Source organism: Aethalodelphis obliquidens, unplaced genomic scaffold, assembly GCF_003676395.1.
Source record: "Aethalodelphis obliquidens isolate GAN/ISIS:26980383/991018 unplaced genomic scaffold, ASM367639v1 scaffold5, whole genome shotgun sequence".
NCBI lineage: Eukaryota > Metazoa > Chordata > Mammalia > Artiodactyla > Delphinidae > Aethalodelphis > Aethalodelphis obliquidens.
In genome coordinates this window covers 58,057,444-58,074,298 of record NW_020837949.1, presented here as the reverse complement: position 1 = coordinate 58,074,298, position 16,855 = coordinate 58,057,444, and the positions used below count along the sequence as shown (strand labels likewise).

General features: G+C 37.1%; 1 protein-coding gene across 2 annotated transcripts in view; it reads right to left on the bottom strand.

Annotated features, from left to right (window-relative positions):
- The window catches only part of PPP1R9A (protein phosphatase 1 regulatory subunit 9A), a 323,063-nt gene that overhangs the window by 60,132 nt on the left and 246,076 nt on the right, over positions 1 to 16,855 (bottom strand). For both annotated transcript variants that reach the window (XM_027102484.1, XM_027102483.1), the window contains exons 8-9: positions 4,485 to 4,538; positions 1,599 to 1,828 (exon numbers count right to left, since the gene is read on the bottom strand). In XM_027102484.1, the coding sequence (XP_026958285.1) occupies positions 1,599 to 1,828; positions 4,485 to 4,538 (284 nt within the window). The remainder of the gene's footprint in view (positions 1 to 1,598; positions 1,829 to 4,484; positions 4,539 to 16,855) is intronic.

Below are 16,855 nucleotides of genomic sequence, written 5' to 3'. Positions count from 1 at the left end.
GAGGCCACAACAGTGAGAGGCCCGCGTACCGCAAAAAAAAAAAAAAAAAAAAAAAAACTTTTAATGGATTACAAAGTAAAGAAAAATGCTTTGATCCTGCTTACTAAGATTTTCATCTGTAGCTCCTGACTCTAGAGCACCCGTTCATATTTAGATAGAAGCTACTGAACTAATGACCCATGTTGGATAATTTAGTGGAGATAATTACATGTCAAGTAGATATAATTCCACATTTACCTAGTAAACTGATGGAACTGGATGGTAAGAGTTTTAAAAAGATAATTATAATGAGATTGCTTCCTATAAATGGCAGTAGAGGGGCTGTTGGGTCAGAAACACTGAGGGGGAGCTGTCACTACATGCCTGAGGATAATATGGGGAGAAGGAGAAATACCTCCATTTTAAAAGTCTGGAATGCAATATGCAAATTTGGTAGAATTTATTATAAAATTATTACATGAAATAGAGTTAGGTATATTTTTGGTAAAAAGAGTTAAAATAGTGATGTAGTGAATTCATGGTCATAAGAACAATTCCCCCCTTTCTAATACTCTTTTTATAGCAATATCTTTTAAACATTACAAACATTATTTCCATGATAGGAAATAATAGTTACGGTGACTCTTACATATATGCTTAGGTTTTTAAAATTTTTTTGCAGTACGCGGGCCTCTCACTGCTGTGGCCTCTCCCGTTGTGGAGCACAGGCTCCAGACGCGCAGGCTCAGCGGCCATGGCTCACAGGCCCAGCCACTCCGCGGCATGTGGGATCTTCCCGGACTGGGGCACGAACCCGTGTCGCCTGCATCAGCAGGCGGACCCTCAACCACTGCGCCACCAGGGAAGCCCTATGCTTAGCTTTTAAGGCTTGACATAGAAGACCAGATGAGATACTGGTGCTACTTTCTATTATTCTAGTTAGCCAGAAGTTAACTGTTGAAAAAAATCCGTAAAAATCTCCCTGGTCAGTCTCCCTGAAATTACACCAAGATTCAACAGATGGAAGCAAAGCAGCATTAGCTCAGAAATAGCAGTTGAAATTTAAAAGCAGAGTGTGGTGATGGTCTCTTACTGCAGTGAACCAAGGCCCTTTTGATTCTCTCAACAGCTGAAAGAAGGAAACTGGCAGGGCAGGAGGTCTTGCTAGTCAGTATTTACACTATCTGTAGTGGGAAAATTCTGAAGTTAACTGATTCTAAGAATAGACATAGAAGCAGCCTCATCAAGGCCCCAGTTGCTGCTTTGTAAGTACTTTATCCAATAGTCATTCTGCATGACTTCAGCTGGGCTTCTTGCTTCTAAATCACAGATGTTTCAAAAAGGATAGAGGTTCAAATGGTTTAACAGTTACTATTAATGATTAACAACAACAACAAAACAGGAGGTTGCCAAAAAATTATAGAAGAAAAACTATAATTGCATATGAAAAATGATGCAAGGGATTTCTAAAACTTAATGTCTATTTATGCATTAACTATGCTCCTTAGGGGCATGACTCTGAGGTCACCTTTTCTTTTCCACTAGATATTATGAAATTACTGGATATAAACCTTCTTTAGATACACACAACTATTCTTTAGTCATTAGAAGCTGCTTACTTTTGTTGAAAATCCTTGATCAGTTTCTTTGCCTTGTTGTACTTCTTTTCCAAGGCTTGATACTGGCTTTGAGTCTCTTTGAGGTGCTCGTTCACCGTGTGGCATAACGTTTGAGCCTCAATCCAGTAGCTCTCCAACTTCAACATTCTTTCTTTATTCTCTTCTATATTCTGCTGGAGTTGGGTTTTTTCTAGTTCCCACCTCACTTTCTCATTTTCTGCTGCTTGTAGCTGGACAAAGCAAATATCAAAGCAAGCATTATCTGGGTACTTCTGTAGCAAAAATCCCTCATATTTTTATAGTGTATTTTAAATTCCATTGTTACATATACTCAAATCATCAAACACACTGAGATGAGAAGAGCAAGTATTATTTTCATTATTACACAGATTATAAAACGGAGGCCTTGAAAAGTGAAAATGTTTGTACAAGGTCACACATCTGATAAATGACAAAACGTGGATCTGATTCCAACTCCCATGATCTTTACATCACACTATGTGGTGTATGAAATTCTCTGAGCAGGAAAAAGTATTTTAGAGTTTGATTCTATCCAATGAACTTCAACACGCTTTCTTTTAGAGTTTTTCTTTTTTTTTTTTTTTAACATATAATTATAAATAAAAAGTTAACTAAAAAGGGAGTGGGGAGAGGCAAGCTGGGAAGGAGAGAGGGGCAGAAGCACACAGTATGGCCTAATGGATAAGAGGGGGACCGTGGGGTCATACAGTTTAGATTTGAATTCCAGGCTCTGCCATTATTGGCCTTTAAACCTTGGACAAGTAAATGAAGTCCTCTAAGACTAAATTATGTTATCTTTAATCGGAACTGTGATATAACACATCAGCACGCTTGGAACAGCTCCTTGGGCATAATAATCTGATAAAAGTGATTTTTACTTTGTTTCTATCCCTTTTGATGATATTATCACATCTTTTATTTCAACTGACATGAACATAGCTTGTAGCTCATTATTTTGCTGACACTGTTCTGAGTTTCTAGAGCCTAATAAATCCCGATTTCAATAAAAGACAGTGTGAGTAAAAATATAAATGATTTCTGAATTAATTTAAATCTCTCTGATGGGACACAAAGGCAGCTTCTTGTGGTTTCTGCTTTCAGGGAAGCTTAGGAACAGATAACACACTGGTCCAAATCCCTCATTTCTGAAGAAATTCAAGACTGATCTCTCAGGTAAGGGGTCAAAGGTCATTTATTCACAATTAACCAGCCAACCTTTAAATGAGTGCTTCACCTACTTCACATGCCTCTGTTAAAGTTCAAAAGGATGCAGTCATTATAAACTATCAATTTTCAAAATCTAAAACATTCCAAAATCATTTGGAAAGTGGAAATATATGTTTTTATGTATATTTTAAACTAAACACATTGGCAAAACAGGTTACAAAGTAAAAAGTAGTCAAAAACATTTCAAAATTAGGAATTCTATTATCAACTTGGATATAAAGAGTCATAGTAAAACAAGCTAATCTATGGCTATTATATGCCAATATGATATTGAGAAAAATATAAAATACTAATTTATAGAATTTTCTAGATTAAATATCTAACACATAAGCTCTGTTAAAGCACTTGCAATCCCAGGTGAATCTTTTTCCCTGATTGTACCTAACAACTAAAAAGAAATCTTCTATTCTTCCGTTCTATGACAAGAAACATGGCAATTTAAAACAGGACTGGGTATTTGCTGCATCTTTTATTAAGCAATGTTTCGTGTTTGAGTTGTTTATTTACCAACCGCTACTAATTTAAAACTTATTATTCACAGAGCTTGGTTGAAACCATGAATGATGTATAGACATGTTTTGACTAAAGAGCTGCAGAGTTATTAGCTAAAAATACCATTTAACCAAAATAGCCTTGCTAAGTCATCTCCATTTAAAACACATGGAAAAACCAAAACAAGTGTATCTAATGTGAACAGGGAAACGGACTGTTAGTAGTGTGAGAGCAATTATGTCTCAATTTTTAAAAGACCATAAAAAATAAAGATTATTGTGTTTTTAAAGTAACTCAAAAGATCTTTTTAAAATCTTTGAAATTATGTACTTGATAAAACTAAACACTGTTCAAGAAACTTACAAGTACCTTATAATTTACCAATTAAAAATGCCCTTCTGAATTATGTATTATTTCATATATAAACTAAAAACATATACTCCTTTTATCAAGACCTGTATTTCTCCACAAATTTAAATAACATGAACTAAACTTGTCTAAAGATTTCTGGTAGCACCTGGCACCTAAAATAAATTATTCATATATTAATTAAATTTCATAATACTTAATTACTAGAAATTGGAAGTTTTCTCTATGAAAGATAAGTAATGTGCTATGTTAAAATACATTATCTCTGATGAATAAGTTAAAAATAAATAATTAAACATTTAAGATAAGATAAAGAGATATAGTATAACAGCTTGTGCTTAAGGAATTAGTGGTCAAAATGTAATTTGGATTCTTGAACTACTATAAACATTTACTTTTTAATTTATTTTTTTAAATAGCAGGTTCTTATTAGTTATCCATTTTATACATATTAGTGTATATATGTCAATCCCAATCTCCCAATTCATCACACCAACACATAAACATTACTTTTTGAGGAAAGCTCAGAGGGAACGGGCCACATATGTGCAAATATGTAATTTAAAAATACTGTGCTATTTTCACTGAGGGGTATGGTGGTGCTGACGCCCTAAGAGTATGCACTGGCAGGTTTTTCCGCTAACAGTGGAAATGAATCTCTCACATTTGTATTCTTTCAAATGCACAGAAACAAATTCCTTTAGTCCTCAGGTTGAATTTATTCATAGCATCTGAAGTTTAAAAAGTACAATTCAAACATCATGTATTGGTGCTTACCTTGGTCTTCAATTTTTGAATCTCTGCTTCTGTAACTGCATGTTTGATTTGCAACTGAAAATGGAAAAGGAAGAAAAAATCTGAACTAATTGTATCTATATTTTTAAAGCTTCAGCAGCTAGCAGAATACCTTATTATATAGCTGAAGGCCTAGAAAAGTGCTGCAATGCAGCAGGTTGTAAATTAAAATGTCTAGTGTGTAAAATGACTCTAGGTGCAAACTAATTAACCATGGGGTTTATGGCTCACACTCCCTAACATCAGATTAGGTTACGAATTTAATTGCTCAGGGACCAAAGAGAAGGAAACACATTTTCTTGCCCTCTTTGCAGCTCTTCCTTTATGATTTGAGGGTCAATGAATTGTTTCCTTGCAGTCTTGTGGATTGAACAAGCCTCGGCAGGCAAGTCAGCCAGTGGCCGCGGGAAGCTTCAATTCCAAATCTGGAAGAAAGGTGGCGCTCTGGTTCCGTGAGTCGCACGCATTTTAGGCTTAGCAGCTCTTTTACAGCTCAGGCTGCTGCAAAGCTGGAGAAGAGGATGATGCAGTTCCGCGGCGAAACCTGTAATTTTTTTTTTTTTTTAATTGCAGGAAAAGTACAGATCTAGTTTTCTGTCCTTTAAAAGATCTACTCCTATTGAGGACCTAGACCCCCACCCCCAAAGCTTCAGCTACAGTTTATTCTCCTGAGAGCCACCATTTAGACTTGTTTTGCTTCTCCCCTCCCCCCCCCCCTTTTCTTCATAGGCAAGAAAAACGAAGGAAACGTTCATTCCTTAAGGGATAAATAAGTACACCAAAATTTACGGAAAACGATTTATGGGTTGAAAGTCACTTTTCTAAAATCCTTGGGGCCAGATGGTTTTGGAATTCCGAGTTCTTTCAATTTCAGAAACGTAGTAAAATGCGTTTTTCCATAAATTGCTTATTGCCCACAGCAGGGTCTGTGGAGGCAACTCTGTAATCAGATACATGAATATGTTTGCCACCAAACATGTGAATATTCTCACTAAGGGGGGGTACCTAAAGACCGTAAGACTGTAGCATCCTGTCAGTTTTGGTCAGATTTACTACCCAAGTGAGTGTGCCACAAAATTATTTTTAAAAAACTGTCTCAGAGCATTTTGAATTTAGGATTGTACAGAGGGACTGTAAACTTCCCATATTACTGTAATCAAATAAGTCCAAGATTTTCTTATCAGAAAGACGGCTAATGAACAGACAGAAATGTGAACCTTTGGAGATCACACCGCCTCATAACCCTCAGCTCTCTCTCTGGTTTGTAATCTGTACTTCCTTGGTTTTCACCTGGCCAGCAGGGGCGTATGGGAAGGACGACGAGGGAAAGAAGTTAGAATCAAGGACAGGGTTCATTCAACACCCTTCGATGCTGATGAATAAAAGCCCAGAAACTGAGAGGCCCCACGCTCCCTGCAAAATGCCCCCTCCGGGATGCTTTCAGGTTTCCTGTCGGGCTTAAAGCTCTGCGGGCTCTGCAGCTACAGCTCTGCTCCTGCTGAGGGGTGACCTTGAAACTTTCAGATGTGATTCTGCCCCACTCTCCTGCTTTCAGACCTGGTCTCTCTTGCCTCTTCGGCTCTTGCTCCTTTCACCCTCACTGTTCCCAGGGCCTTCTGTGCTCTAACAGTCTCTAGAGAGGAAGTACTCTTTGTTAGCACAGTGTCTAGCATAGAGTAAGTCCTCTATAAAGTTAGCCAAGAATAAGAAAGAATGATTTGAAGAACTCAGATATGATTACCCTAACTCTACTTCTCAGTTAGACGTGCTAAATGCTGTAAAACGTTGCACCTGAAATAAAAGCCCTCTGGTTCTAAGCTGAGGAGTAGCAAGAAATCAAAAAGGCAGACTTTTTGATGAACACCGCAACTAGGAGGAAGTGCTGTATCTTATTTTCTCGGTGGTTAACTCCCTGTAGGGTAATATATTGCAATACAACTGGTTGGGACTTTGGATTTTCTTTGTTCAAATCGCCATGTTCTCTAGCAAGCTACTTCTCTGGGCCCCGGTTTCCCATATGAAAAATGAGAGGGCTAGGTGGGAAGAACCCCAAGGCCCCTGCAAGTACTCCAGGTGTGACACTTACGAAATGAAGGGCCTGGAGATGGTTGTCAAGGCTGCAGAGTCAGGGAATTCTCGTCCCAAGCCAGCATTTTCTTCCCTATGAATGCATACACTAGACTAATCCGCTGGTGTGTGGGACAAACTGACGTGAAACTGCAGAGCAGCCAAGTTGATTTTCAGTTATCCTGCCCCTCCCATCTTAGCAAAACAGATAACAGAAGACAGCTGAACTCGTAAGCGGTGAGGTGAGAACACTGATAAAAGTTTGAAGTGTTACTCAGTATAGCCCAATCCTTTAGCTACAGGAAAGCAGAATGAGGTCTGTAAATTCAGACATTATTCAGAAGATGGACAAAAGTTTTAGTGTGACGTTTCCCCCAGTACTCATAAGGCTGAAAATTATAGATATGTGATTATTTTAATCCTGCATGCACATGAAGAGAACTTCTACAAATCCACCACTATTAACAGGAAAAGCATTAAAAATAAACTAATCTAACATTTTCATTTTATATAGGAAGAAACTGTGTTTCAGTAGTTTAAGTTGCAGAGCTAGTAAGTGTCAAAGCCAGGTTTTACAAATTCCAGTCCACAGTCCTCTCCTCTAATACTAAGTTTCTTACATTCGTAGGACCCTTTTTCCCTTTTTCATCATCTCCTTCCTCACTGCAAATGAATCTGTAAGGGAGGCAGGACAGGCACTGTTACCCTCGCTGTTCAGACAGGGAAAGAGGCTCACAGAAGTTACATGGCTTCTTCAAGTTCCCAGCAGAGGCAGGTGGTGGAATGGAAATTATCCCAGGTCTGACTCCACCTACCTCTGTTCCTCCCTTCCTTATGCCCCTCATCTGAACCAGCTTTGGAATACATTTTTCATTTGATCATCACAGAAACCCTGAGGCATATGTGATCATTGTGACCTCCCAGATGAGAAACTAGGACTCCACCTGGAAACCACGGATCACTTCTGGTAGGCTGAGTATTCTGGCACTACATACAACATGGTGCTCAGTCAGCTGTTATGAGTCAGGGAACTTAGAAAGAAATCTCTCCCTCATTATTCAACCAGCATTTACTGAATGAGACTGCGTGCCAGGTGCTGTGCTAGTTGTTGAGGATACACGAAAGCGACATAGAACCTAACTTCGAAACACTTATTACAGGGAAATTAATATATACCACCTCCTGAGAGAAGTTCCCAGATGCCTCAGAAAAACTTGGAGAGAAACTTCAGGTGACCTGCGGCTTTGGCCTACGTGTCATATCTCCAACTATGGACCCTGCCTCCCAGGCAAAGTGGGCACGATGGGCCTGGGATACCTCCATTTCACGAGCAAGAGGAAACTGATGTTCAACGAGGTGAAGTGACTTGACAAAAGAAGCACGGTGCATACAAAGTTGAGTTTTCTTATTCTAGAGCAGTTCTCCTTTCACGTTTAATAGGCTTTCCAGAGTACAGCTGTAAGGGTTTGCAGACAACCCCCGAGACTGGTCAGGCTGACTGCAGGGGGCAGGGTCTTCAGGGCTGGTTAATAGAAACAGAGCCTGAAATACCTGTTGGACCTTTTGGGCTTCAGAGAATCTAGGTTTGGTGAAAAGACTTGGGAAGGGAGGATACAAATAAAAAGAAAAGGTTAAGGACTGCAGGTCAGTGTCTCTCAACTTATAAGATCAATCTCTTTCATCTCTTCTGTCATCTTGAACATGAATGGCATCAATATCCACCACAGGATTACAGCACAAATAAATACACTCCTATGGAGAACAGTAGCTCTCATATAACATTCTGCAGGTGTACCTGCTGTGTTTATTTTCTGTTTATTTCTTTCAAAAATATGAATACAGCACATGTACTCACATCACTGAATCAATATAATCCAAAGATAACTGCACTAGAAATAGAAACATCCTTACACATAAACATTGTAAAACTGAACTTCTGCACTCTTTACTTATCCTGTGCAAGCATGAAAAACATTTTTCTTTAAAAAGGAAAAATGTTATCTTTGCAGGAAAGATTTTAAGGGCGCTCTAGTACTAGAGATTTTACGGATAAGAGCGACATTCTCTGTTTTTACTTTACAAGGGCAAAATAATAACTGATATTTGCATACAACTTTATGAAGTAGTTTCAGCACTGGAATCAGAATTTTTACAATGATCTCTGTGATAATTTGACTGCAGTCTGTCTTACCCATGACAGTGTAAGTTCCACAAAAGAAGAAATAAGTGCTGTTTTTGCCTATACTTCGGTGCTGTTAAAATGAAACTACGCCATATTGCTTTATAATTTCTGCTCAAAGGTTTATATATGGTACCTATCTTTATATTAACAAAAGTGTTTTTCTCAGGAAACATTATGCAAAACTAGCTGAAATCAGCTGATTGAATGATATCATAACCTAATGTGAATGGCAACACTAACTGCAGTATATGCAGCACAGGGTCACTCTCTAAGGAGGTGCTCATAAACTGGTTATTGATGGTGAAGGTGCTGGATGTAGGTGACAGCCTGTAATTACAGCTACTCTTTAAGTAACTGTTTCTTGTTAAGTACATAACATTTTTTACCTTCTCTACATATTAATGGCAAGTTCCATAAAGATTACTATCTAATGCATTAATAACTTCTTCTAGATTACTTTTCATAGATTCTCTATGACTTAAGTAAGCAAAATAACACAATATTTTACACTCCATATTTTTTCCTCAAGACAAATGCAGAACTGTTTTTACTGGGAGCTAATATCTATGGCTCCCGAGAAGGAGTGGTGGAGGGGAAGCACCGCACAGTCCACTGAAATGGCACCTGGCCAGCAGTTTCCGATTCAGCCTCTTCCTACTTCCCACTAAATTTCCAGTGAAATCACATTACAAAAGAAAAACTCACAACCAAATTGACACTGAAACTAGAAACAACTGTTACTAGAATATGAAGGAGTCATGAAGTTGAATTAAGAAAAATCTATCCAAGCTTCACTCCCAAGACAGGGAGATGCTTTGTGTCTCTCTCACTGATTGCTTGAGATACCAGGTCTACGCAGTGAGGAAGATGGGCAACCTCTACTGTCCTTCCCAGGAGCTGTCCTCAAACCAGGTTCTCTAACTCTCCACCTTCCATATTCATTCAGAAAGCAACTGCTAGATGAGGAAAAGAATGCAGGAAGGGTGGCTGATAGTGGCACATTGCCTACTTTCACCTGCAGACCCCAAAGTGCAGCAATACAGACAGGGGCAGTCACAGTAAGTGCTTTGATAGCAAGGAATAACTTTTTTTTTCCCCTTTAACTTCAAGAACTGAGTGGCGAGATTTGGATATCCCACCTTAGTACAGAGAACTGCTTTAGATGATAGGTTGCCAGAAAATAGCCACCAGGCTGGAAACTAGGCACATAGATATGTCCTCCTGATGTAGGTCTGGAAATGGAATTCGTAATTTTTAAAAGTGGCTAATTGCTGCTTGAATACAAAAAAAGGCTTTTGCCTCATTTCAAGATAAATAAATGAGAAGAAGGCAAAACTGAGCCTATTACTAAATACTTCAGATCAAGGAAAAGAGAGCATCAACTTGAAAATTCAAATAAGTCAACCTGTGAAAATTATGTATCCCATAAATAAAAAGACATTTTAAAGTAACTCTATGGAACACCAGGATGAAGAGAAAGCGAAGAAGCATGAGGAATAAGTGGAGAGTAAGGAAACTAAAAATGTAATTAAAAGTCATTTTAGAGGTGCTAAAGAGCATACCTGAACTTGAAGTTGAAAGCATATTTAATGCTACAGAAAACTGAATCATTGACATGAGAGGACACATTTGAGAACAATCTCAGAAATAGAAAAAAACAGAAAAGAAACATAAAAAAGATAATACCGAAGACAGGGTTTCTAGAAAAGAAACAGAAACTGAAAAAAATTTAAAAATGAAGAAAATATTCATAGACTAAAATGAAAACATAAACACAAACATAAAACAAGGAAAGCAGATTGGAAGAAAAAAATTAATGAAAGGAGGCCTACTTCAAGAAACTGTAAAGAAGATGTGGCACATATATACAGTGGAATATTACTCAGCCATAAAAAGAAACGAAATTGAGTTATTTGAGGTGAAGTGGATGGACCTAGAGTCTGTCAGAGTGTGAAGTAAGTCAGAAAGAGAAAAACAAATACCATATGCTAACACATATATATGGAACCTAAAAGAAAAAAAAAAAGGTTCTGAAGAACCTAGGGGCAGGACAGGAATACAGATGCAGATGTAGAGAACAGATTGAGGACACGGGGAGCGGGAAGGGTAAGCTGGGACAAAGTGAGAGAGTGGCATGGACATACATACACTACCAAATGTAAAATAGCTAGCTAGTGGGAAGCAGCCGCATAGCACAGATCAGCTCGGTGCTTTGTGACCACCTAGAGGGGTGGGATAGGGAGGGTGGGAGGGAGACACAAGAGGGAGGGGATATAGGGATATATGTATACATATAGCTGACTCACTTTGTTATACAGCAGAGACTAACAGAACATTGTAAAGCAATTATACTCCAATAAAGTTGTTAAAAAAAAAAAGAAATTGTGATAAAAAATTTAAAGTACAAGGTTAAAGTAATACAAGCATCCAAATATCTGTTGTCATTAGAATTTTCCTTTACAGTATGCAATGCTAGTTCAAAACAATGAAGCTTGCCCTACAACATTTTCAGGGGAAAAGGTTGTGAATCAAAGTATTAAAACCAGCTAATTATCATTCCTGTGTCACGATAATTAGAATGAGAGAAGAGGAGAGGTAGATAAACATATGCTATGGCTATCATTTTGTTAAATGGTAAAGACATAGCTGCTGATCTCCTTTCTATATTGCTGGGAGAAAATATCCTAAGACTGAGTCAAAGTTACTCAAGGGTAATCTCTAGAAGAATAGGATAAAAATGTATAACTTTTAAGCAGCAGATGAAAATCTGATGTATCTAATGGCAAGTAGGTAAAAAGATCAAAACAAAACAAGAAGCATGGTAACTGTAATATATGAAATAAGGTGGTAGGTGTAAGTTCTAATATTAAAATGATTAAAGTAAATATAAATGGGGTAAACTCACCAATTAACTGACAAAGACTCCTAGAGTAGTATAAAGGATTTAGGAATAGGTTGACTGAAGGAAACACAATTGTGCAAAAGGATACAGAATGGCTGAAAACAAAGAGATGGAAGAAATAGATACTGTGAAGCAGATATGAAGCAAAAGGAAGACAGTGTTGAATTTTTACTATCAGACAAAATAGAATTTGGAGTAAAATGCATCATTAGAAACAAGGGAGATGTTACAATAAATCGAAAAGCTGTAATAATCCTGAACATATAGGCAGCTAACAGCAAAGATTTAAAATGTATAAAACTACAATTGCTAGAATTATAGGAAGAAAGAAACAACTGTAGCTGGCAACTTTAACATATGCTTTTCAGAATTTGTACATCAAGCCAACAAAATCTAAGCCACACTGCAGAGAAGACGTGTGTGTCTGTATTATTAATCTTATCTATATAAATTTAACGTATATAAATTTCATACCCAAGCACAGAATATGTGTGCTTTTTACATACATGAGAAATATTTAAATACAACTATTTATGAATTAAGTTACAAAAGATGTCTTGAAAATTCTAAATAGCTACCATATGGAATATGTTTTCTGAATAGTGTGATAAAATTAGAACCCAATAACAAAAGGATAGCAAAATACAGTTGAAATGTGTGGAAAGTAAAATATGCCACTACATAATTCTTGTGTTAAAGAGGAAATTGCAAAAGAAATTACATCTAAATGGCAGTGGCATTCTAAATGTAAAAAAAAAATTGTGACATGTAGCTAAAGCAATATTCAGAAAAAAATTACAGCTTTAAATACACTTATCAGACTGTAAGGGTTATCAAAAGTAAATGTACCAAGTGCAACTGATTAATGCCAAAAAATAAAAAAGGAGGAAAAATAAAGGTATTGATAGGAAATAATAAGTATTTTTTAATTTAAAAAGAAATGTAGGGCTTCCCTGGTGGCACAGTGGTTGAGAGTCCGCCTGCTGATGCAGGGGAAACGGGTTCGTACCCCGGTCCGGCAGGATCCCACATGCCGCGGAGTGGCTGGGCCCGTGAGCCATGGCTGCTGAGCCTGCGCGTTCGGAGCCTGTGCTCCGCAACAGGAGAGGCCACAACAGTGAGAGGCCCGAAAACCGCAAAAAAAAAAAAAAAAAAAAAAAAAAAAGAAAGAAAGAAAAAAAAGAAATGTAAAGCTAACAGGACAGATAAATTCTAGGAAAAAAACACTGAGAAAAAATTGAAAGTACTCAAAGAAAAGAATAAAAAAAGGAACTAGTTATAGATACTAAAGATTTCAGTATTTTAAAGCTATATTATAAAAATATAAGTTAATAAATATGAATGCCTAGAGGAAATATATGAATTTCTTGAGAAATACAAAATACCAAAATTGGCCCAAGAAAAACTTGAAAACTTGAAAAGACTAATAGTTATTGTAAAAAAGTATTTCAAATCTTCCTCCACAAAGGCACAGATGGTTTTACAGCTGAGTAATAACAAACTTTCAGGGAACAGAAATTGCCATCTTATGCAAGTCATTAAGTGTCTCTTATAAAAGTCATTTCTGAAAATGAAAAATAGAGAAGACTTCTTAACTTATTTTGGAGCTAATATAACCTTTGTGGCAGCTTTTGATTAATCCACTCTAGTTAAGATTTTCTTAGGTGACATTTATATAATAGAGGGGACTATAAAATTTGAGAAAGGGTCAGAAAAAAAAGGCTTGAATTAAACAGATACATTCCATAAACTTGGATTAAAAGAGTCAATGTGATAAAAATGCCAGCTTTCCGCAAGTTAATTTACTATCTTAATGTAATTACAGTACGAAAATGCAAGGAAGTTTTTTCAAGGGAGTTAAAGTGATTCAAGTGTTTTCTTGAATAAGTTGAAAAGTAATGGAATTTCTGAAGAGAAGAGTTAGATGGATCTGATTTATTCCATCAATGTTTTATATATATTCTAACAGTACGGCACCAAAAATTAATGAGAAAGTGGAATACAATATGAAGACCAAAAGCAGTCCAGAGTGTTAAGGCACAAATACTGTAGGTAATAACGCTGGGCCTCCAACCAGAAGGAAATGGGTAAATGAGCATGTAATAAAAGTGCTAGCCCCCTTGTCAGCTATTTGGGAAAATTAAATTAGGGAGCCGTCTTGTTTATACAACAAATTCTAGTATACGCTTGATACCATTCATTGACCAAATATTTAACCACTAACTCCATGCCAAGAACCGTGCAAAGACTGTGGGTACAATATTCAGCAAAAACAGAGGAGCTTAGATCTAGTCCAGCAAGATACATAATGGGCTAAAAGTAGGAATGACTGAGAGAATGCTAGTCTAATTTGCTTTGCCCAAACAGTGTAACATATACTTTTGCTTGAAATAATGTAATTAAGAGAACTCTATGTAATATGAGACTTTCTACAGACTCCAACACAAAATGACTCTCCACCTCCACCCCAGGTTTTGTGTATAATCTTGTGAAAAATATCTAACACTGTACAGTATTTGGGCGCGTATGTTAATCACATAAAGAAATTTCAAACTGTGGTAGTGGCAGTGTACAAGATACAAATCCTGTGACAGAGGGCCACACAGTTGATACTGAGTAGCAATCTCCTGAAGAAATAAATATATTCATATGTTAAATATAAAACAAAAGAGAATAAAAGGATTAGAAGTGAAATGATGTGGTATTTGTCTGTTCTAGAGGTGGCGACAAACCTCCAATTCTTAAAAGCCAAAATTAAAACTACAGATTTGGTTACTCAGGCTAAAACTAAATCAGCCATGCTATATAGAATGGGTCCAGATCATGGAGCAGCCTACACCAACGCCAGCAGCCATTTTCTGTAAAAGTCCAAAGAATTTAGGATTTGGAGGCCATATGGTCTCTGTACAACTACTCAGCTTTACTGTTGTAGAATAAAAGCAACCACAAACAATAAATAAATGCACATCCATGGCTGTGTCTGAATAAAGCTTTATTTACAAAAAAAGGCAGCAGGCCCAATTTGGCCAATGGGCCATAGTTTGCCAGCCCCTGGTCCAGATCACGCAGCTGTCTGCACTATGGAGTCAACTTCAAACAATATTTATGGAGCACTGAGTCCTTGGCTCAATTCAGAAAATGGAGGCTATAACCTCCCATATACTATTTCGGCTTTTTAGGCTCTTTAGCTTCCATTAAAAAAATGTGTACCCTATTTCCAGCTCAATTATCTAACAAAGAGTAGGGGTCATGCTTACCTGGCAACATGGAAGAGCTATATAATAGGCTTTTGCCAGGGTACACAACCTTGTCCTCACTGCCTCAAAGTTGGATTGAGAGTTACAACATTCAAAGAAGATTTTTTTTTTTTTTAGATTCCACATATAAGTGAAACCACATGGTATTATTCTTTTCTTTTTTTTTTTGATTGGAACAAGAATTTATTTGAACAGATTTATCAGAGGCTCACCAAAATCACAGCAGCATCAACCACAACTGCAACCACAAACACAAAACAAACAAAAATATAATACTTTAGAAGACCCTTGGAATTCCATGGGCAACTATCAAGGACATTTGTGAATGATCACAGCTCTTTATTCCTCTATTCCTTTCATTAGATGTATGTCAGAAGATGGGAAGGTGAGTGGACAATAACAAAGAGACAGACTAAATTGAGAGTGTTATATTAATTAGTGCAAAATATGTGAGGATTTCCCAAAGTGTAGCAAGAATGAGATGAGGAAAACAATACAAGCTACAATCAGTAAAATCAGGAATATAAGCAAGGCAGGGGCATCTACTGAATATGACCGAGTCCTCTTACATTTCCTAGAAGGTCCTAGGGTCTTTTTATTTTTATTTTTTAATACAGCAGGTTCTTATTAGTTACCTATTTTATACATATTAGTGTATACATGTCAATCCCAATCTCCCAGTTCATCCCACCACCACCCCCGCCTTTTCCCCCTTGGTGTCCATACATTTGTTCTCTACATCTGCATCTCTATTTCTGCCTTGAAAACCTATTCATCTGTACCATTTTTCTAGATTCCACATATATGCATTAATATATACGATATTTTTCTTTTTCTGACTTACTTCACTCTGTATGACAGTCTCTAGGTCCATCCACGTCTCTACAAACGACGCAATTCCATTCCTTTTTATGGCTGAGTAATATTCCATTGTACATATGTACCACATTTTCTTTATCCATTCGTCTGTCGATGGGCATTTAGGTTGCTTCCATGACCTGGCTATTGTAAATAGTGCTGTGATGAACACTGGGGTGCATGTGTCTTTTTAAATTATGGTTTTCTCTGGGTATATGCCCAGTAGTGGGATTGCTGGGTCATATGGTAATTCTATTTTTAGTTTTTTAAGGAAACTCCATACTGTTCTCCATAGTGGCTGTATCAATATACATTCCCACCAACAGTGCAAGAGGGTTCCCTTTTCTCTGCACCCTCTCCAGCATTTGTTGTTTGTAGACTTTCTGATGATGTCCATTCTAATTGGCATGAGCTGATACCTTATTGTAGTTTTGATTTGCATTTCTCTAATAATTAGTGATATTGAGCAGCTTTTCATGGCCATCTGTATGTCTTCCTTGGAGAAATGTCTATTTAGGTCTTCTGCCCATTTTTTGATTGGGTTGTTTGTTTTCTTGTTATTGAGCTGTATAAGCTTTTTATATATTTTGGAGGTTAATCCTTTGCCCGTTGATTCGCTTGCAAATATTTTCTCCCATTCTGAGGGTTGTTTTTTCGTCTTGTTTATAGTTTCCTTTGCTGTGCAAAAGCTTTTAAGTTTCATTAGGTCCCATTTATTTTTGTTTTTATTTCCACTACTCTAGGAGGTGGGTCAAAAAGGATCTTGCTGTGATTTATGTCAAAGAGTGTTCTTCCTACGTTTTCATCTAAGAGTTTTATAGTGTCTGGTCTTACATTTAGGTCTTCAAACCATTTCGAGTTTATTTTTGTGTATGGTGTTAGGGAGTGTTCTAATTTCATTCTTTTACATGTAGCTGTCCAGTTTTCCCAGCAACACTTATTGAAGAGACTGTCTTTTCTCAAGGAAGATTTCTTAAAGAACAAATAGTTCATCTACTCTTCAGATAATATGTGTTATTGGGCCAATTCAGAGCCAAAGAGAAACAGATTATACCACTTCCTCCCACTCAGTCACTTCCTGCAGAAG